The sequence below is a fragment of the Panthera tigris genome, chromosome E2 (assembly GCF_018350195.1).
Source record: "Panthera tigris isolate Pti1 chromosome E2, P.tigris_Pti1_mat1.1, whole genome shotgun sequence".
NCBI classification, from domain to species: domain Eukaryota; kingdom Metazoa; phylum Chordata; class Mammalia; order Carnivora; family Felidae; genus Panthera; species Panthera tigris.
Genome location: NC_056674.1, coordinates 32,876,330 through 32,898,620, shown reverse-complemented (window position 1 = coordinate 32,898,620; position 22,291 = coordinate 32,876,330). Strand labels below are relative to the sequence as shown.

The 22,291-nt window shown below is 49.5% G+C and overlaps 1 protein-coding gene across 3 annotated transcripts in view; it reads left to right on the top strand.

Annotated features, from left to right (window-relative positions):
- Positions 1–22,065, top strand: part of CES1 (carboxylesterase 1) — a 30,857-nt gene extending 8,792 nt beyond the window's left edge. Inside the window, exons 4-14 of one of the 3 annotated variants that reach the window (XM_007090178.2) lie at positions 1,221–1,354; positions 3,744–3,897; positions 5,446–5,550; positions 6,520–6,624; positions 9,457–9,495; positions 13,696–13,836; positions 15,422–15,502; positions 15,748–15,895; positions 19,944–20,075; positions 21,283–21,355; positions 21,621–22,065. In XM_007090178.2, the coding sequence (XP_007090240.2) occupies positions 1,221–1,354; positions 3,744–3,897; positions 5,446–5,550; positions 6,520–6,624; positions 9,457–9,495; positions 13,696–13,836; positions 15,422–15,502; positions 15,748–15,895; positions 19,944–20,075; positions 21,283–21,355; positions 21,621–21,804 (1,296 nt within the window). In that variant the 3' untranslated portion in view covers positions 21,805–22,065. The remainder of the gene's footprint in view (positions 1–1,220; positions 1,355–3,743; positions 3,898–5,445; positions 5,551–6,519; positions 6,625–9,456; positions 9,496–13,695; positions 13,837–15,421; positions 15,503–15,747; positions 15,896–19,943; positions 20,076–21,282; positions 21,356–21,620) is intronic. The other 2 variants (XM_007090177.3, XM_042970187.1) reach the window with 2 other exon arrangements.
- The last annotated feature ends 226 nt before the right edge of the window (positions 22,066–22,291 follow it).

Here is a 22,291-nt window from a genome sequence, read left to right as displayed (position 1 = left end):
ACAAATTCTTTTTTTTTTTTAAGTTTATTATTTTTGGGGACACCTGGGTGGCTTGGTCGGTTAAGTGTCCGACTTTGGCTCAGGCCACGATCTCCCAGTCCGTGGGTTCAAGCCCCACGTCGGGCTCCGTGCCGACAGCTCAGAGCCTGGAGCCTGCTTCGGATTCCGTGTCTCCCTTTCTCTCTGACCCTCCCCCACTCATGCTCTGTCTGTCTCTCTCTCTCAAAAATAAATAATCATTAAAAAAATTTTAAGCTTATTATTTATTTTAAGAAAGAGAGAGAGAGAGACAGTGGGGGAGGGGCAGAGAGAGAGAGAGGGAGAGAGAATTCCCAAGCAGGCTCCGTGCTGCCAGTGCAGAGCCCAATGCGAGCCTCCATCTCACCAACTGTGAGATCGTGACCTGAGCCGAAGCTGGATGCTTGACTGACTGAGCCACCCAGGTGCCCACCCCCAATTTTTTTTATTAATAAAACTATTACAATATTATTTTTCAAGCACTCTTATTCCCTGGCTGTGTGAGAGCCTACATGCCAGAGCCGAGCATTATGAAGGGCCGTGTCTACCCTCATCCTCAAGGCTTATCGTGGTCCCTGGCACATAGTAGGTTCTCACATCATATCGGTCAAACGAATGACGACTTACTGGAGGAGGTGGCTTTTAGGCTGGGCTTTGGAAGATGGGTGGGATTTGGGGTTGCAGAGGAGGCAGAAGGAAGGTGTATTTGAAAGAAATCCCACTGGGGGCACGTGTGCTTCTTGAGACAGTCATTCATGTGCCAGAGCCGTTTAATTCACCGCACACGAGGTAAGTAAGATGAGGCTGAAATACAGGGCTGCGGCAGGCAGGGCGTGCAGGGCTGTGGGAACAGTCCGAGCATGAGGACAATGGGAGTGTTGGGTGTTGGGGAGAACGTGGTACTCTCAACCTCGGCTGCTCCCATGATGGAAGTTCTCAGCGTGAAGAGCTTGGTGACACTGGAGCTGGGGACCCAGGAAGGGACAGCCAGGGTGTACCGAGTAGGGTGGTGGCCCAGGCCCCGGTTGGGAGCACAGAGGAAAGAGCACCTGCCTGCTCCCACTTTGCTGGGGACTAGTGGACTTCAGGGATCGGCCCCCTTGGGTCACGGTCAAGAGGTAGGCGACCAAACCAGATAACCTGTTGAGGCCCATCCCGGCTTTGCTTCCTCTAACCGGGACGGTTGCTTCCCTCCTGTCCAGGTGATGGTGTGGATCCACGGAGGGGGTCTGATGGTGGGCGGAGCATCAACCTATAGTGGACTGGTCCTCTCTGCCCATGAAAATGTGGTGGTGGTGACCATTCAGTACCGCCTGGGCATCTGGGGATACTTCAGGTAAGATACATTGGCCCCCAAAGCAAGGATGCAAGGATTCAGCTCTGATCATGTCAGCCCTCAAGGGGATCTTGGCCAGGTTCCCTAGTGAAGCATCCAAGTCCCTTCATAGTTGGGCTCTACCTATCTTCTCCTTCCCCAGCCACACGGGTCCACTTGCTTCTGAGCTTTTTGTAGGTGTATCCTCTCTACCCAGAATGCCCGTTCTACCTGATGGACTTCTTCCTTTCTTTTTTTTTAATGTTTGTTTATTTTTTGGGGGGAGGGGCAGAAAGAGGGGGACAGAGGATCTGAAGCAGGCTCTGTGCTGACAGCAGAGCCTGACGTGGGGCTCGAACTCACGAACCGTGAGATCATGACCTGACCCGAGGTTGGACACCTCAACCGACTGAGCCACCCAGGCGCCGGTACCTGATGAACTTCTATTCATCCTGCAAGGCCCAACCCAAATGTTACACCCTCTGAAATACTCTTCTCTTTCTCACTTGTGCTGTCCCAGCACGTTGCACACATCTATCGAGACAGCATGCGGCGGGGCACTTAGAGGCTACCACATGAGAAAGGAAGGAAGGAACGTGGTCCGGGCAGGAACTCAGTGCATCCTTGTGGGTGAAGGAAAAGGAACGGGTGTCTGGAGCTGAAGGTTGTCGGTGCATCTGACTCCAGTGGACAGCCCCCCCTGGGAGGAATGTCAGACCCACTCCTCCCGTTTCCTTTTTTGGAATTTGGCCAGATGAGTGAAGGCAAGTGTCTTCCTGATTGAGTCTCCATGGGGCAGGGACCGGCTTCCCTGCAGGACACAGTTACCTCTGTGTTACACAGTCCCCCTGACCCTGAGATGGCTGAAGGGTGGGCCGGGGGTGGGCTGCTCCCAAGAAAGACCCCCAGGGCTGGAGGAGGGCTACCCCGGGTGAGTGCTGCCTCGGGATGAATCGCCATCATTGAGACCCCTCTCCTCTCTCAGCCGTGGCCCGTCTCTCTGCTCCCCGTTACAGTCAAACCGCTATATTAGCTATTTCTGCTGCTGCGGCCCCTCCCAGTCCGCCCTCTGCCCACCCCACCCCGGTCAGGGTTCTTCTCCAAACACACCACTGCGTTCTGGCCGAGGTCACCAGTGACCCAACAGCTCTTGGGCCAACCTCGGCAGCATCCACACACGACTCTTCACACGAGACCCTCTGACCTCCATGTGTATCTCTCTCTCCGTCTGCACTGGCCCCCTGGGTGACCTCAAAGCTCCCCGTTTCAGCCCCTGCCTCTCCTTGGAAATCCAGATGTGTAAGGCATTAACTAGTACCTGCACCTGCTGTCATCTCCACTGGACGTCTGAGGGGCCCCACACTCCACGGGGACACACGTAACCCTTGACCCCCACCGCTCCTTGCTCCGCACTTTCCTACTCTCCTGACAGTGCCTCCTGTTGGCTACTGGAAGCCCCTCCTTCCACCTGCTCCAGATAGAAGACTAGCGGGCACCCTTGACCTGTCTTCTTCTTACTCCCCACATCCAGTCGGGTCGGCAAATCCTCTCGGTTCCACCTTCGGAATATATTCAGGATCCAACCACTTCTCGCCTCCGCCCTTATGGCCCCTAACCAGCCCTCTGTGTCTCTCTCTTACTTAGAGGATTGTAATAACCACCTACTTTTATAACCCTGTTGCTTGGATGCTTACGTCTAATCCAGACAGTAGCCAGAGCGATCATTGAAGACATAAATGGAACCTCGTTGTTGCCCTGAAATGGATTCCCACATTGCTAACAATGACATCAAAGGTCTTACCAAGGCCCACAGAGCCCTCTAGCTGCATGTCCGACACTCCTACTTTTGTCCACTGGACCCCAGGGCCTTTGCACTGGCTGTTTTTTCAGCCTGGCATTCCCCTTCTTTGGATATGTGCAAGGCTTATGCGCTCATCCATTCAAGTATCTACTCAAACGCTACCACCTCAAAGAAGCCTTTCTTGATCATGTGATCTGAGATAGGACCCAGCTGCTCCACTCCTGCCTTTTCCCTCACCCTGTTTTATTTTTCCTGAGAATACTTTTACTATCTGACATCATATTCTGTATTTATCTGTTTGTGTGTGATCTGTAGTGTGAGCTCTGTATAATCAGAGATTTTGCCTGCTTCGTTGTCAGATGTGCTCCTAGCTCTTAGAACAGGGTTTTGCATGAAGTAGACACTCAGTAAATAGATCCCAGCTGAATGACTGTAGAGCCCTACAACAGAACAAGGCTACAGAAATGAAGACGGGAGACGACCCTTGTGTCAGGGTTGTGGAAGCCCAGTCTTTTACTAGAAGACTCACCTAGGGCCCCCAGCCCCATTTATGGTCCTGAGAGCCCTGCCATGAAGTCTGTGCTCCCGCCTCCACCCTGTTCTTAACAGCACAGGGGACGAACACAGCCGGGGAAACTGGGGTCAGTTGGACCAGGTGGCCGCACTTCGCTGGGTCCAGGAGAACATTGCCAACTTTGGAGGGAACCCGGGTTCTGTCACTATCTTTGGAGAGTCAGCAGGAGGTATCAGCGTCTCTATTCTCGTAAGTGTTCCTGGCCTCGGTACGGCTACTGATGAGACTCCTTGGAGCTTTTTGCCCTGTTGGCACCTTTCCCTACGAGATCTGGATCTAGGGCTGCCCCTACTCTGCACGGCGTTAGATGGTGGGGAGGGCTAATGGTCAAACTCTCCTTGGCCCCCGGGAGGCTCAGAGCCTAGGCTAGTGTCCTGGGTCCTCGAGAGTCTCCAGCCCCAGCCACAGCGGCGACATTCCTCCTCTTCTAACGTGGCTGAGCTCCAGCTCTCTCTCTCCTTCCTACTCATCTTAGCATTAGGATTCACTGCACTTCTCCTGGAAGGTAGGGGTGAGCATGGATTATGAATAAGAGTTGGACAGCGTCACTGTTCGGCCTGAAGCCAGGTCTGCCTGTCGGGGGATGTGAGCGCTCAGAGCAGGGCAGAGGTGGAGCCAGGATGGGGGGAGTGTGTGACCAGGGGAGGGGTGGTGGAAGTGGGGACGGGAAGGGATGGGGGAGCCGTGTGGGCTCCTGGGGCCCCTGGGGGCCAGGTGTGGGGAATGAGGCTGGGGAGCCGCTGAGAGCAGCAGGGATGGAAACCAGCTGACAAAGTGCTGGGAGCCATAAAACACCCTCCAGCCCCTTCACTGTTGAGGGTCAGCACCATTACTGTATTTTGAACGTAGGTATTGGTTTCCTTGTGGAACACTCAGAAGGAAATGTTTTTATATCTTATTAAGTGGAGAAATAGGAAAAGTACAGACAAACCCAAAGAAAAAAAAGTCATCCATAGCCCCATTACCCAGGGAAGCTCACCATGGACATTTTGACACTTACTTTTCTAGTGTTTTCCTCCATGATTCGCTTACCCTGTTTCTCTCTCTCTCTCTCTCTCTCTCTCCCTCCCTCTCTCTCTCTCTCTCTCTCTCTCTCTCTCTCTCTCTCTCTCATCTATCTATCATCTATCTCTGATTGATCTATCTATCATTTATCTACCTAAGATTTTTTAAACAAAACCCTTCCTTAGCGTATCTTATAATGGAAACATTTCCCTGAACATTAAACACTCTTCCACTAATATCATTTTGTTGTAGATTCCATGGTATTCCATGGTATAGATTTGCACAGTATTCCACGGTAAGAACGGAAAATGGTTTATTCACTCAACTGCATGATACTGGAAGCTTAGGTTATTCCCAATTATATTATAAACATTATGATCACTTTTCTTAGGATAAATCCTGAGTAATGGAAATGGGGAATCAGAACTGTGTCTTTAAATAGTTCTGACTGTTTAGATTGTTTAGATAGTTCTGATTGTTATGATCAGTGCGATCATAACACTTCCCCTTCTCCCCTCATTCTGTGCTGCTGGCTGTCTCCAGCTAAGGTTCTCTTGGAGAAACCAGTCCCAGGATCGGCCTGGGACCAGGCCTGGCCAGGCAAGGACCTGCTGTGTCTACTGAGCGCCAGGGTCTTCAAGGGAATGGGCCAGAGTAGAGCTGTGGATGGGATAGCTCTTGAAAAGCCCTCCACACAAGCAGAAACTCTCTTTCCGTCCACTCTCCTGCCAGGTGTTATCTCCACTGGCCAAGAACCTCTTCCACCGGGCCATCTCCGAGAGTGGCGTGGCCCTCACTACTGCCCTGGTCAAGAAAGACCTGAAGGATGCAGCTCAGGTGGGTCACCCTGGGTCACCTGACACCCTTTGCTCTGCTCCCCTGGAGTCTTCAGGGGACTTTCCTGCCAGGGCATCCAGAGTCACGAAACTGGAAGGGCGAGGAGACGTTGCAGCCAGCCTCCCAGTTTTACCACTGAGCAAACTGGGGCGGACAGTGGAAGCAGCTTGCCAGGGACCACGAGGGATCGGGGCAGAGCTGGGGTTCGAGCACGTGGCCCTGGACTGCCAGCATGGTGCTCTGTCCACTGAGCACTCTTCCCAAAGTGTGCCAAGGCGGGCTGCCAGGCCACACAGTGGGCAGCGGACTGTCCCCACGTCTCGTCTCTCAGGGTCTCAGTTCTGGTGAACCCATTAGCCGGATGTGGGCCTGGAGTGGCTCCTCCTTAAGTGCCTCGTGGCTGCGGTGGGTCTGGAGAATTTATTCATTCACTCATTCATTCATTCATCACATAATTTGGGGATAGCCAGACATCTAACAGCCACATGAATTTTGCATTGTAATGGAGGAGACAGATTAATGATTCCATAATCACACAGATTATAAAGTCTCAGCTGATAAGAGCAATAAAACAGAGGTGTCTGATGTCATAACGTAATCCAAAAGAAGCACCTAAGCTAGTGTGTAGGGTGTGAGGCTTCCTGAAAAGACATCTGAAACCAGGCAGTGTGGTTCTGGATTCCATGCTCTTACAGCCCCCACCCCCCGCCCCGATCCCCTGCCCTGCACTCCCTCCCTCTAGACGCTCAGCTTGGAGATCGTTACGCCCATTTTAACAGAGACAGGGGAATAAGGACAAAGCTTGTCTAATTGGCACGACGGGACCCAGGACCCCCACCTGCTGGTCTAGAGTATTCTCTGCTCCCCCACCACTGTCTTTAAAAATGAACGTCGGGGTAGAACAGCTCTTTATTGATGGAGGGAAGGGACATGGCTCTTGAATTTTGCTGTTCCTTGTGATCTCTGCAGCAAATTGCTTTCTTTGCTGGGTGTAAAACCACCACCTCGGCTGTCACTGTTCGCTGCCTGCGCCAGAAGACAGAAGAGGAGCTCTTGGAGATATCGCGGAAGATGGTAGGTGTATCCATTCTCGTGGCCACGCGAGCACCCCACCCAGGCTTCATTATTGCAGCAGTCCCCTTGACCTAGAAACCTGCCTGGGACAGTGTCTCTCCCCTGGGGAACAGTGTCAGCCTCTGGATATGAATGGGAATTTCTTTCTTTCTTTTTTTTCTTTATTTAATTTGAGAGAGAGAGAGCGAGAGAGAGCGCATGCAAGCTGGGGAGAGGGGCAGAGGGAGAGAGAGAGAATCTTAAGCAGGCCCCATGCTCATGCCGAGCCCAACTCGGGCTTGATCCCATGACCCTGGGATCATAACCTGAGCCAAAATCTAGAGTCAGATGCTCACTCGGCTGAGCCACCCAGGCGCCCCTCTTTTTTTTCTTTTTTATTATGAAATATCTCAAACATTTGCAAAGTTGAAAAACAGCACAATGAACAAATTGTATCATAATCTCTCACCTCTATCAAAACTTACTATTTTCCCATTCTTGTTTCCAAATGTATTTTTAAGAAATTAAGCATTACATATTCCCAGAGATAACTACTGTTCTGAATTTTGAGGATGGGATATTAAGAACAAAGATTTTAAGGAAGGTTGTCACAATTTATCTTGCTTGATTTAGAAATTACCTAGGGGCGCCTGGGTGGCTCAGTCGGTTGAGCGTCCGACTTGAGCTCAGGTCACGATCTCCCGGTCCGCGAGTTCAAGCCCCGCATCGGGCTCTGGGCTGACGGCTCAGAGCCTGGAGCCTGCTTCCGATTCTGTGTCTCCCTCTCTCTCTGCCCCTCCCCCGTTCATGCTCTGTCTCTCTCTGTCTCAAAAATAAATAAACGTTTAAAAAAAATTAAAAAAAAAAAAAAGAGATTACCTCAATTATATCCCGGTGGTGGCCCAATTTTCTGGCTTTTCTGAGACTCTGCCTCCATTGTGATTCTAGAACAACCATCCATCCATCCATTCATCCATCATCTCATTTGTCTACTCATCCACCAGTCTGTCCAATTCATCAATGTTCTTTTATCAGTTTAATATCAGTCCATCCCTAACTTTCATTCATTTCAGTCACCTCTACATTATCCAACCAGCACGTATCTTCACTTACCATTCACGTATCATCCCAAATCAATGATCCATCCCTCACCTAGTTGTTGTTGATCTACCCACCAATCCGTCCGATTCACCCTTACGCCATTGTATTGACCGACTCCATCCATCATCTACATCCATCCATCTATCTATCTGTCCATCCATCCGTCCCTCCCTCCATCCATCCTAGGTGTATGGAGAAGGGTAATTGGGTGGGTGTTGCAGACATTAATCAGATACAGTCCTTGCTTATGAGGATCTGTCCAAGGAGAAACACACTCATATACTTCATGGGTTAAGGGTGATGGGAGTATACAGAGAGGAAACATTCATAATAGTCAGTAGGGATGCTTCACAGAGGAGGGACATTTGAGGACTGATGGATGGCTATGACAGTGTCATCACAAGGACGCCCAGAAAATACAGCATGTAAGCCCAATGGGAACTATTCCGTCTGTGGGAGCAGGGTATGAATGTGAGCTAAGGTGTATCCTAAGCCCCTGGACTCTCATCTGAACCCTCAGCCTCTAAGGATATTCCCGGACCCCCCAGGGCTAGGCCTCTGGCCCTGGACTCTGTTTTATTTCCTGGCTTAACTCCAACGTCCAAAGCCTTGGGGCTTGGATCTTGGTTTCTCAGTCTCAAATAAGGTGATCAGTGCATTCAAAGAATAAAAACACAATTATTTCTGATTCCTGGAAAGAGGTAGGTTTATTTCAGCAATTCTCCATTGACTTAAGAAGACTCAGTTTATAAGGAGAGACTTGGTGATTTTGAGAAAACCCAGAGAAATTAACAGCCCATGTTATGTTTCTGAGTTGATATAGACTGTCTCCCCAAAACACACCCACACACTCCCCCCCCCCCCACACACACAGGCACACAGACATACAACTCACTGACTGGTAGGGCTACAGCCCTAATAAAGAATACCTTACTGGTCACTTGCTACATTCTAGTGAGACCTGTTAGCTACAGTGTAGCAAATATACAGCAAAAAGGAGCATGGGTTGGGGTGAATTTCAGTGAGTTTGCTTAAGTCAAGACTTTCTTATACAAGAGGAGACTCCTCTCAAAATGCCTTGAGTGGAAAAAGAAATGTGTTGTAACAAAATCTTCATGAAACTAACTGAAAACTAAACCACAGTTGAGGAATACAAGGCTTCAGGCATGGCTGGATCCAGATGCACATATGATATTATTAAGAATATACCTGCCCTATCATTCAGCTTTTTTTTTTTTTCTCTCAGGCAAGTTTGTTCCCTGGGGAGGTTAAAGATAGCAACAGCATCTAGACTTACATTCTTATCCATTTAGAAACTTTCACAATAATTCCAGCAAAAACTTGGGGGGTAAAGTCTATTGGAGTAACATGGGCCTGTGCCCATACCTGAACTAATCTCTATGGTCAGGGAGATGGGGCACCCCAGGTCACATACAGATGCCTGGATTTATGGAGTGAGAGTGAGGAAGAGGGAGGTCCCCCAAAGGAATACTGGGGTCATGTTGCCTAGGGAAACAAGTAGGGGAAATGGATGGAGGGCAGGCACAAACAACAGACGTTTTCTCCAGCGCCTCCCTCCCCCATCCCACGCCTACACCTGTGCCCCTGCCCAGGGGAGCCAGTGTCCTGCCCACTTCCTCTCAGTCCAGCCAAGGTGGCACCAGGAGGGAGAACCTGACACCTTTGGCTCACCTCTCATGGCTTTTGTGCTGGAAGCCTTCTCACCCACACCCTCTGCCTTTGTCTTCACAGAAATTTTTCAGTATTGATTTATATGGAGACCCCAGAGAGGTAAGGACTTTTGGTTTCTTGATTACAGGTTTCTTGACACCTTTAAGCTCTAGTCAAATAGGAATGAATGAACCCTCCCTTGTGGGCTCTTGGTAACTCCTCGTGTTTATGTTGCCGAGGCTCAGAGAGGGGCAGTGACCTGGCTGGATAATGCAGCCAGGCGGACTAGTCATGGGACTGGAACAGGTTTCCCTGATTCCCAATCCAGAGCTCCCAGTTACCAACTCTGTGTCCCTTGGCCCCAGCCTACTGCCCACTTCTCGTTTACATTTCCTGCTCCCAGAAATTCCCCTCAGGAGAGGGCTGGGACTAGAAACTTCCACCATGGGGTCGTGGAGCTAGCTGGATGAAGCGTTTCTTCAGGAGCCTTCACTGAGGAGCTCACGCCTTTCCCAGGAGGCTGCTGGGTTGATTAGCTGTCCAAGCTACACTGTTGGAGGGGCCGTCCGGAAGGGGCTGAGAATCTCAGTCCTGAGGATATACCACCCTCCTCCCAGCCACACCAGAACTCCATAGCAGCCTCCCCATCTCCTTCCTCCTCCCCTCCTACTTTCCAGCACGTTGACAGGTTCTGAGACATTATCTCTGCAACATTTACAGTCCTGTGCTCTCTGCTCTCTCTTGGGGATGGGCACCAGCACCTGCCTTCAAAGGTGTTGTGAGCATTCAGGGAGATTCGTTCATTCATTCAGCAAAGATTTAAGTAGCACTTACTGTGTGAAAGGACCTGATTTAGGAGCTGGGGAAACAGCAATAAAACAGGCAAAGCAGATACAATGCCCTTGGAGTGAGGGAAGAGTACAGTAACAGAAAAGGGTCCTTGTTGGGGGGGGAAGGAAAGGGAGAAATGGGTATAGAGTTTGCTGTGGTTTGAATCTGCATAGCAGAGTTAGGGAAGTCTCAAGAAGAAGAAGGTGACATCTGGGTCAAGTTCTGGAGGCAGAGAGGAAGGCAGCTGTCAGGTAAACTGGAGGAAGAGTATCCTAGGCAGAGAGAACAGCAGCTGCAAAGGTCCTGAGGCAGGAGGCCTGTGTGGCTGGTGTGGAGGGGGTCGGAGGAGAGAACAGGCTTGAAGCTAGAAAGGAAAGGGAGGTGGGGGCGGTCCCTTTAAAGGAATTGGATTTTGATTTCAAGTGAGATGAGGAAGTGTTGGGAGCGGTTTGAACAGAGGAGTGAGTTGACCTTGGGTTTTACAAAAGGGCTCTTTGATTGCTGCATTGAAATTGAAGGTAGGGAAGGGTAGGCAGCCCCGGGAGACCGTCTGGGAGGCCACTGAGCTGCAGTAGTCAAGGCCAGAGGTCATGGCAGCCTGGGCTGGGCCCGTAGCAGAGGGGGTGGTGAGACAGTGGGGTGGCATCTGGGTATTTTTGAAGTCGTGGCTGGTGGGATTTGCTAATGGACAGGATATGGGGCAGAAGAGAAAGAGGGGGGTGAAGCACGCCCCTAGGATTTTGACCCGAGCCTGGGAATGCCCAAGGCCCACACAGGGCAGCCACTGGGAAGCGATCGTGTTGTTCTTGGTGTCACTTGTCAGCCTCCGTGGGACGCCACCTCCGTCAGATCATGGCCCCTCTGTCCCTCTCCTGGACTTTGATTATCTTCCACGTTTATTTCCCCCCACCCTCGTCCCCCAGTGCCGCAGACTGACCCTTGTAAACACAGGTCAGGGCATGTCACTTCCTTCTTAAAAGGCTGACCTTTCTTACAAGACAAACGCCCTCACCCCCATGGAGTTATCCCTTCAGAACACGTCCATGTGACTGCTGTGTGCCAGGCATTGTGCAAAAAGTAGGCCGCAACATCTGACCCTCCCAGGCCGTGCCCGTTCTGGATTAGGCTTTGGGCACCGGTCCCGCTGAGCCCCTTCTGTGGCTGCCAGAAATGGCCCGTCATCTCTTCATCGGCCCGTCATCTCTTCATCGGCCCTTGCAGGGCAGATGCAGTTTCCTGGAGCCACAGGGGACTGTCCAACGCCGCCTGCCCTCCGGTGGGGGGAATCAGGCACATGGCGTGTGGAGCTGGAAATACGGCTCATGGAGCTGGCGAGGGCTCCGGAGCACGGCCAGCGAGTTTTAGGAGTGATCTCTAACGTGTATCGAGCTGCCTCCGGGACCAGGTACTGTGCCGAGCATTCTGCACCGGTTCGGTCACTTAATCCCTATTCCAGCCTGTCTCACAGATGACAAAACCAAAGCGCAAACAGATGAAATAACTTTCCCAAGTTACCAGCCAGTAGGTGGCAGAGGCAGGATTCAAGTCCCGATAATCTGGCTCCAAAACCCACATTCTTAATAACGACTGTGGCCAAATATGCATTATAACCATGCCCAGAGCCGGCTCCCCGGATGGTGACATGGGGGTCAGGTGCTGCTGCTGAATCTGTGCCCATGTAACTGATCTTCATCAAAGGTAAAACCTCAAATGGAGACATTTTTTTCAATACAATGCGAGCCCATCCCTGATGATTTTATTCATGCTTTTTCTCTCTAAGAAGGAATCGGGTCTCTGTTTAGGCACCTTGAGTGATGGGGGGCTCATTACCTCCTCGAAGCGAACTGTTTATCAATAGCAGCTTGTGTTTAATTAAATATAGACCGATAAGTACAATTGATTCTTATTAATTGTGAATTCTGTGTTTGTGAATTCATCTACTCTCTAAAATTAATGTGTGACCCCAAAACTGATACTCCTGACACTGCTTTTTTTAACGTTTATTTATTTTTGAGAGAGAGACAGAGCATGAACAAGGGAGGGGCAGAGAGAGAGGGAGACACAGAATCTGAAGCAGGCTCCAGGCTCTGAGCTGTCAGCACAGAGCCCGATGCGGGGCTCGAACCCACGAACTGTGAGATCATGACCCGAGCCAAAGTTGGACGCTTAACCAATGGAGCCACCCAGGCGCCCTGATACTCCTGACACTTTTTACTGTCATTCATGCACATGGAGTGGTGAGAAGGCTGAGAGACCATGTGTAGGCTCCCGTTCGAGATGCAGCAAAGCCTCTGGCTTCTTGTCTCATGTCTCATACTCTTAACACGTGTCCTTTCCACTGTCTACTCAGTGCCACGTTTTCCGCATTTTTGTGCTTTCTGTTGATGGTTTCACTGTGGCAAGTGGCCCCTCAGGCACTGTCCCGTGCTCCCGAGGGAGGGCTTGTTCCAGGCTGTGATGTGCCTTCGTGTGTTAGTTAGATCAGCTTCTTCCAGGGCGGCTGACTGTGCTGTGGGCTGTGAGTTCAGCGGCAAGGGATCAATAGGGCAGCCCATCCAGGAACAGGAAGGGGCAACTTGCCGATCTGTCTGTGAGGCGGCTTGGGAAAGCGCTAAAATAACATCTAGTATGTGATGAAAGCTATGGGAAATCGGGCACATCCATGGTTTTGTGAGATGACCATGGATACGAAAGCATAACAACCCTGCCGTGAGGCTGAAGGCGAGGAAGTCCCAGGGGCCCAGGAAGATGGTGAGGCCTCAGCTGGTGTTTTATTATAAATAAATACTACATACAATTAGTTATTTGTAAGCAACGCATATTCCCTCAAGGTGTCTTTAAGCACACGGAAAACGGAGTTGATGAAAATGTGACCAGATAGTTGCAGGAACCTGACGTCGTATTTCCCCATGAGCAGTGGCCCCGCATTTGCTAGTTCAGAGCCCACGGTGCCTTTAGAGAACCGAACAGCCACGGATAACAGAATTGACTCTAGAGACCCACATAGGCAAATGTAAACTGCAAATTGAGAGATATAAATTTTTACATATACGTGCGGTGTATATATATGTGTGTGTATATATATATGTATATATTTTATGTATTTATATAAAGTTATATAAAATGTATATGTTTATAGATTTTAATACTAAAATATATTTGCATATTTATATATTTATATATTTAATATATTTATATATAATAAATTTAATGTATGCTTATATGTACATAAATGTATGGACATATGTAGAGATATGTATACATGTATTTCAGTTTGAGTGAGTTTTGCCCCCCTCAGACTTCCCACTGCTAGTTCTGCCTCTGGGGTCGCATGCACTTGGCCCTGTTTGGAGGAGCCTGAGTTCTGTGGCCACCGCCTGTGGCCGTGCAAGTGTGGGGTGCTGGCCCCCTGCTCTGACAGGTGGAGAGGGGGATATGCGTGTGGCCTTGAGAGCAGAAGCCCAGACACCATGATGCCCTCCTTCCCAGAGCCATCCCTTCCTGCCCATCGTGGTGGACGGAGTACTGTTACCAAAGATGCCTGAAGAGATTCTGGCAGAAAAGAAATTCAACTTTGTTCCCTATATCATCGGAATCAACAAGCATGAGTTTGGTTGGCTTCTTCCAAAGGTGAGAATGTGGGGTCCCCTTAGGCTCCCCTCCCCCACCCATCACATCACCCCTCCCATCTCTGCTCACAGAGGCTCCTCCTTCTCGAGGCCCCCTCTGAATCCAGGGCAGCTGTCCCCTTCACATTTCCATGGGGGGTGCATTGACATTTCCGTGGGGAAACTTCTCCAGGATGGCCCCACTGCCACCTGGGGACCCTTTTCCCCAAGCAGTCTGACTGTCTTCCAATCTAAGAATCCCACAACGTGGGTGCCGGGGGAGTCTGTAGGGATAATCACTGAGCAGATGGGCAGACCGAGACTGGGAGAGGGACGGACTCCCAGTTAAGGAGTGAGGCCTGAGCCCCTGCGGCCCGTCCACCTGGGCTGGTGCTCTCCCTGTCCCTCCATAAATCCCGCACCTGCTCTTTCTTGGTCATCTAACTGGGGGAGTCAGTGGAGCTTTCTCCCTCTGGGGTGAAAGTTCGAAAAATCAGAAGTGCTCTCCCTCTGTCAGAAATAAACACAGCCAATGCCAGGTAAAGCGGTGAGGACCGTCTTATTTAGTTCTACCCCCGCAGCAGGGAGGAGAGACCAGCGTGAGCTGAACTCAGGTCCCTGCAACAAAAGGCTGGAGCCTGGTTAAAGGCCTGAATGTGCCAAGGAAAGACACTGTGGGGGTGTGACAGGGGCACGGAGGGCGGGGGAGTCTGTCCACGGGACTAGGCCACCTCGATTTGTTAAGTGCTGTTTTTCCAGAAACAAATTTCTGTCTCTTTGCCCAGAGGCAGTGGTTTTCAGGCTGCAGCAGGGTGCCCACCAGAGTCACAGGGACTGAGAGGGAGAAAGGAGACTTAGGGGCTGAATGTCTGCATTTCAAAAGGTGGCCCTAAGGTCCTGGAGGAAACAGTTTTGGGTGGTAGATCTACATCTCAAAGGGCAGAGAAAGAATTGTAATTGCAAGCTTTCTAAAGTAGCTGCTCTAAAAGGGGGTTCAGGGACCTATCAACCTATCACCAGGTTTGGGCCAGAATAAATAATACATTCCCCTGGTGTCCAGGGGCTCGTTAAGGGGAACTGGGATAATCCTAGGGACAAAATCTTAAGCTCTGGCAGTCAAGCCAGAGTTTGGTCAAGTTCTACAGTGCAGAGGTTTGGATAGAGCACAGAAATTTCAGAGGTCACTGACGGACCAAAGCCATAATGGCGGGATTTGATGATTCCTTGGTCATCTGAGACAGTGGGGGTATTTGTGAGGTCGGTGTTCTTTGTCTCAGAGCCCTCTACTTCAACGCTAGCCGGGCATAAATCTCTCCTGTGTGTCTCCATGTCCAGGGTGGGGATTCTTGCCTATGATTGATACACACACACACACACACACACACACACACACACAGTACAAGGCCCTGGGACAGCTTCTCTTCACACTTACTTTATCCTTTTGCACCTGCTTGGATATAATAAGCTTGTTTGTCTCATTGATTTTGCCCAACTCATCAAGGACCCATGTCTGTCAAGTCATGACAAAGTGACCTTTGGTTGGTTGGTGAGTGTGGTTCTTTGTGCTAATTCTTGATGATCCACACTTGTGTCACTTGTTTTAACAGCTGATGGGTTACCCACTCTCTGAAGGCAAGCTGGACCAGAAGACAGCCATGTCACTCCTGTGGAAGTCTTACCCGCTTATTGTAAGAGTCTGGGGAACCATGGGAACTGGCTGAGACCCAAGGAGGGGCAGAGGCTTGCCCCAAATAGCTGAACAATTTGATGGCAGAATGCAGACTGGGGCTGGAGGGTTCTGCCCCCACTTTTCTGCCTTTCCCACCTCACCACGCAGGGTAGTGCTGGAGAGATTTACCACTAATGCAAGCCATTCTCTGTGTCATTCACTGGGGTGGGGGCCGGGGCCACTTTTACTTGTGCTCCATTTCAGGGCATCCCTGAGGAATTGATTCCACTGGCCGCTGAGAAGTATTTAGAAGGGACAGATGACCCTGTCAAAAAGAAAGACCTGTTCTTGGACGCAATTGGAGATGTGATATTTGGTGTCCCATCTGTGACTGTGGCCCGTTACCATAGAGGTGAGTCCCACAGGTTGGGCAGGAGAGGGACACTGAACCCACCAGCTTCACTGTCGGTCCTACTCACTTCTCAGCATAGACAGATATGTGGAAACCACCAATGGTCAAGCCTCCAAGGCCAATTCCTTATGGCCGGGGGTGGAACACTGTCTAACTTTGGGTCTGCCAGAAGCCAACTCTGAGAAAAGAATCTGAATGCAAGTAGCTTATTTGGGAGGTGACCCCAGAAAACACCAGCAGAAGAATGGAGATGTGGCCCCGAAAGGAGAAGGAAACCAATCAGACTTCCCTGGACACCTGGAGCTATCGTGTGTCTCCAGTCACGTCTCAGGGCTATTCCGTGTGAGTGGCAAGGGGCAGAGGTAATTATTCTTTCACTCTCATGAGCCATGAGTTGAAGGCTGTTCCCAAGGGGCTGGTAATTCCCTGGAGCTCTCACCTGCCTTACATACGGGCAGTGTGGTCTCTTGGTGGCCAAAGGGACGCCGGAGGTGGGAGTCAGGCTGGCACGTCCAGAAGTTGGATATGTGGTGAGGCACCAGCAGCACCTGCCACAGGGACCCCTCCCCTGAAGTTAGAGTGGTCTGTGGGGCCAGAGGGCAGGTCTTAGAAGATATGCCTTGGCAGGTTTCCAAGGTCAGAGCTAGCTGCAAACTGGTTTGTTAACTGGTAGAGCTGGGGGTAGACTGAAGCCAAGCATATAATCAGGAGGCTTGTCTAGGACCAAAAGACAAACAAAGCAATACAAACAAACAAACAAACCCAAAACAACAACAACAACAAAACAAAAGAAAACCAAACCAAAATAAAACAAAAGAAATGAGCAGTGGGAGGTGTGGGGGCAGATGTTCCAGAGACTGTCCATGTACACAGCTGGCTTCTGTCCATCCCGATGTGTGCTGACTCTACCACAGGACCTTCCTGCACTGATCCAAGGCTGTGAGGTGGATCCAGGGTTGGATAAGCTCATCTAGAAAGGATGCATCCCTTCTGGGCATCTTTACGAGGTCCTCATAGGACCCTTCCTTCACCTAGTCTGCGAGCCAGGAAATGGTTCTCTATCTAACCATGCCGGAGGGGTTTTAAAATTCAGGACTTTCTGTGCACGATAAAAAAGCAGCTAGAGCTGACCTACCCTGTCCCCAAGCCCTCGGTATAGTGATGTGCAGAAGCCAGTTACTGTTTCTTCCTCTCGGGGGTCCTGATGAAACGCTTCAGCCAGGGGCCGCCTGGGGTCAAATTTGCTCTTTCATAACCTTGGTCTTGCCTCTGGATACATGGCATCTTCTTCTGCTTCGTCTGCTGGTCCCAGCTATACTGGACTTGTGTTTTTTATCTGGTATCCTATGACTTTGAATTCGGGGTCTTCTTGCCAGGACCACACAGATTTTTGTCAACGTTATTCTCTCATTTTGTATTTGTCTCGATCTCTTTTTGATAAACAGAAAGTTTTCCAAATATAAAATTAATATCCTACACGTGTGGAAAAATTTTAAGATATGGAAACACATGAAGAAGGAAATTAGATATTACTCTAAATTCCTCCACCTAGAAACATCTGCTATACGTTCTCTTTTAAATTTTTTTTTAACATTTATTTTTATTTTGAGACAGAGAGAGACAGAGCAGAGCAGGGAGGGGCAGAGAGAGGGAAACACAGAATCTGAAGCAGGCTCCAGGCTCTGAGCTACCAGCACAGAGCCCGACACAGGGCTCGAACTCACAGACCTTGAGATCGTGACCTGAGCCAACGTTGGACACCCAACTGACTGAGCCACCTAGGCTCCCCTGCTATACATTTTTGATATATCTTCTTTGAATAATCTTTCCATGTCTTACATATAATTTAGAAATTAATTTGATATCGTATGCCATATTTTTGTTCATAGAACACTATTTTGTGTTCAAAAACAACCACTATTTCATGGAATGATGCATCAAAATTTACTTTAGTATCCCTGTCTCATTGGATATTTAGCCTTGCTGCTTATATTTCGATGCAAGAAAAATATATTATGCTCAGCCTTTAAAGTCAGACTTTAACCAAGTTTCTAATAATTTTCTTAGGATCGGTTATTAGAAGTGAAGTTCCCAAGTGGGGCTGTTAGAGCATTTTAAAGTTCTTGATACATGGTGTGAAATTGCCTTCCAGTGCATGCCTGGGATTTCTTAATTCTCTCGCTTGCAAAACTCAGATTAAAAAATAAAGACAATGCTGCCAATTTCACAAGCTCTTCCTTAAAAAAAAAAAAAAAGGGGCCATCCCCATGCTTTAATGGCAAACTTAGATTACAAAATCTGTCCTTTCTGCTCCTCCTATTCTTCTTCTGCTATTGTCCTATTATCCTAATCTGTGCCCTACTTTCCTTTGAAAACATGTGTTGTGCTTGTAGGAATTTTATACCTCCTCTTGGTTTTAGGCAGAAAGTTAAAAGAGAGAGAGAGAATTCTCTTTTGTGCCGCATGCTGGCTGCCCCAAAGGAGTTCTCTCATTCACAGAAGGTCTTCCCTCTGTGGCAAAGAGCTCCTTTCTAAAACTCCCGAGTGGTGGAGGGACGTAACAGCCCCTTCCCTCAGTGAGTTCTGCTTGACCTTGAAGCAGCTGTTTAATATGTGGATTTAAAAACCACAGAAGGGTTCCTTCTTCCAGACAACACCTCTGGCTAAATCAAGGGTGCACTGTTGGGGGGTCGGGGATGCATTCCAATAAATTATTCTACCTCCTCATGTGGGGATGGCATGTAACGTTAAATCATTTGGGGACAAATATTTAATGATATGGAGAAATGATTTTAGTATATTACAAAATGACATATACACATCATCCCATTTGTATATGCATAGAAAGATATATGCTAAAATATTAACAGAGGTGTCTTCAAGTGGTGCTAGGATTATAAGTGATCCTTTTGGTCATTTTCCTTTTTTCTGCACTTTCCAAGTTTGTTTTGGCACCCAAAGGGGAAAAAAGCTGTATCATTTCTCCTCCAGCCAGACTAGGGACCCAACCCTTCCCCATCAGTCATTCTGCTGTGGGCATTGGGGTCCATGCAAAGTGCTAGTTCCAGGCACCACCCTAGACTGGTGGCCCCCAACTTAGCCCTGAAGGGGCAGGCAGAGTGGACAGCTCTGGATAAAGCTATCTGAGGGAAAATCGACACCTCCTGGGGGCTTGGAGAGGGGGTGCTGAGAGTGGGGGCTGGGAAAGCAGGAGAAAGGCACCGTTGTCCTCCCTCAGAGCCCTCTTTCTCTCTTCTGTCACCACCCCGGGCGCAGCAGGAAGCAATATATGAGGTGACGAGGTGATGGATCAATAGAAAATGCTGAGTTTTCGGCTTCCCCAGATACAAGAGACAGATTATGCCCTTCCCCCATGTTTGTATAAATATCTGAGCTGTCAAGCCAGCAACTAGGATTTGCTTCCCTCTTCCCTAGGAATTAGCTAACAAGCACACTGGAAACTCTCCAAACTGGGTAGAATAAAAGGCACCTGTTGGGCTGCAGATAGTCTCCAAAGGGATCAAAACCAGCCCGTTTTTCAATGAAATACAGTAGCGTAAACAGTGTGTATAGAGATGTTCTTGCGTGTGAACCCATCAGTAGGCAACAGGATCTGTGTGTAATTGGCCCAAGGCCCCTATAATGATACTATTTTGAATGGATTTACTCAGAATTTCAACATTTCATTCATTCAGTCTTCATTCATTGACTCATTCAACAAATATCTGACGTAAAGCCAGTTTATCACCAGTTTATCACCAGTTGATCACCGCCAATATCACCTCCTCCAACTGTGCATCTTTAAGCAAATCGCAGAGCTTTCCCAAAGCTTTGTTTCTGTGTTGTGCTGGTAACCAAGGGTTTTCTGTAGGGCCACACAATGTCCAGTACACAGTTGGCTCTCACGATGGGCAGCTATTAACGTTGCTGCTGTTGTGTACCTAGGACCCAGGTGTGCCACCAATTCCCGGAGCGCTCAGGGCCCCCTTGGTGCCATCCAGGTGCGCATCTGGGGAAATGAACTGTGCACGAATCCATGTCCTTACAGATGCCGGAGCCCCCACGTACATGTATGAGTTCCAGTATCATCCAAGCTTCTCATCAGACATGAAACCCAAGACGTTGATAGGGGACCACGGCGATGAGCTGTTCTCAGTCTTCGGGGCACCATTTTTAAAAGGTGATGGCCCTTCGGCGATGACAAATTTGGAGTTAGAAGATCTGGGTTTAAGTCTCAGTTTGGTGGCCATGGGTCAAGTTCCCCCTTCTCTCTTGACCTTGCTTACCCAAATACATCGGAGCAGGGCTGAACTATGAAAATTTCCAACCTTTCTCCTACCCTGACACATCTGATGGAGAAGGTATATCCAAGTGCCACCATTCATACTCTAAGAATTCAGGCCTGGGTATCAATAAGCCACATGGCAGGTCATCTACTCAAGCGCTAGAGGGCCTTGCTCTAACCCTCATCATGCAGGGCCCTGCTCAAGCGCTAGAATGTCACCACTCACTTCCCACTGTGAGTGAGGGTAAGGTTAGAATTGGTGTTGACCTTGAATCGGGGCTAATGTGCACATGTGTGTCTGTCTGTCCAACCATCTACCCACCTAAAATTCCTAACTTTCTCAACTTAATATATTTAATAATATATACAATACTTTATTATTTTTTAATGTTTATTTTTTCAGAGAGAGAGAGAGAGACAGCGTGCAAGTGAGTGAGGGAGGGGCAGACAGAGAGGGAGACACAGAATTCGAAGCAGGCTCCAGGCTCTGAGCTGTCAGCACAGACAAGCTGAGAGATCATGACTCAAGCCACAGTTGGACGCTTAACCGACTGAGCTCCCCAGGCACCTAGATAATATAATACTTTAAAGAAGACCTTTCACAAATATCTCCAATGCCTTCACTATCACCAGTTACATATGACTTGCGTGTGACCCACCTCAGGCTGTTTGTGGCCGACACAGCAGTGCCTCTGGGCATTTCCTGCTTGGCTGATTCATTAGGGCCACTGCACATCAATGATATTTCAGGTTTTATGAGAACGTGGGTGGGTGAAGGAGAGCGAGCAAAGGCCCAGATGGGAGCAGTCCCAAGGTGGGGTCTCTGTAGTGAACATTCTGGGTGTAGCCCTGGAGACCTTGATAGGTGCGGAGAGGCGTGGCTGTCTAGGCACTGAGGAGACTGCAGCCACCCCCGAGTCCCTCATCAGCAACGCCCAAGCTTAGAGTGCACACAAATTACCCAGATCTTCTTGAAATGCAGATTTTGACACAGTCGGTCTGAAGCAAGGGCTCAAATTCTGAGTTTCTAACAAGCTGTCCCGTGCTCCTGGCCATAAACCACACTTTGAGTAGCAAAGGCTTTTTTTCTTCTTCCCCACAGGAGGTGCTTCAGAAGAGGAGATCAGACTCAGCAAGATGATGATGAAATTTTGGGCCAATTTTGCTCGGAGTGGGTGAGGCTGGTGACAGAGATGGAGCAGGGTTGGGACAGGCGGGGAAAGGTTTACTGGGAAAGGTAGTTCCCAGCCCTGTAACCCTGGCAAGGAGCAGCGAGAGTTCTCTAAAAGTGGACAGGCTGCCTAGGATTCGGTGAGCTCCCTGCCTCTGGAGGTGAAGGAGCCTCCTGGGGGAAATGAAACCAAGAAGTCCTGCAAATCTCAAAGTGTTGTTGGGTCCCCACAGTCACTTTGGGCAATTCTCATTTGATTCTGTTCCTAGGAACCCCAATGGGGAAGGACTGCCCTCTTGGCCGGCATATGACCAGAAGGAAGGGTATCTGCAGATTGGAGCCACCACTCAGCCAGCCCAGAAGCTGAAAGACAAGGAAGTGGCTTTCTGGACCGAGCTCCTGGCCAAGGGGGCAGCAAAAAAGCCACCCCACAAAGAGCACGTTGAGCTGTGAATGGGTGGCCTGGCTGGCCATGGGCCCTGGGGGAGCCCAGACTGGGGTAGTCTATAGAAGGTGTTTATGAGCCAAAGACGGATCTTATTGGAGGAGGCTGGGAATATGTCTGGTGGGGGAGGGCAAAGGCCGGGGAAGAGGAATTGTGGCCAATTTAGGGAATAAATGTTCTCTCGGAGACCACGTCAGTGTCTGTGTCTTGGGCTCAGGGAAAGAAGATGAACAGGATGGGCATGATTGTCTGGAAGGTGCCTCCGGTGGGGATGGCTTGGCCCCAGGAGCTGCCAAGGATAATTGTGCATCTGCCCCATGTCTCTGGGCCCTCAACAATTTCCAGCAACAGGATGTGGGGTGGCCAGAACGTAATGTCTCTCTTGTCCATGTGGAGCCACCAGTCTACATATGTACCTGCAGTGGTGGAGAAAGGAGGTGTCGTGGTGACCCTGTGGCACCGTCATGTGGCCCTTACTGACCCTTCCAGAGATCC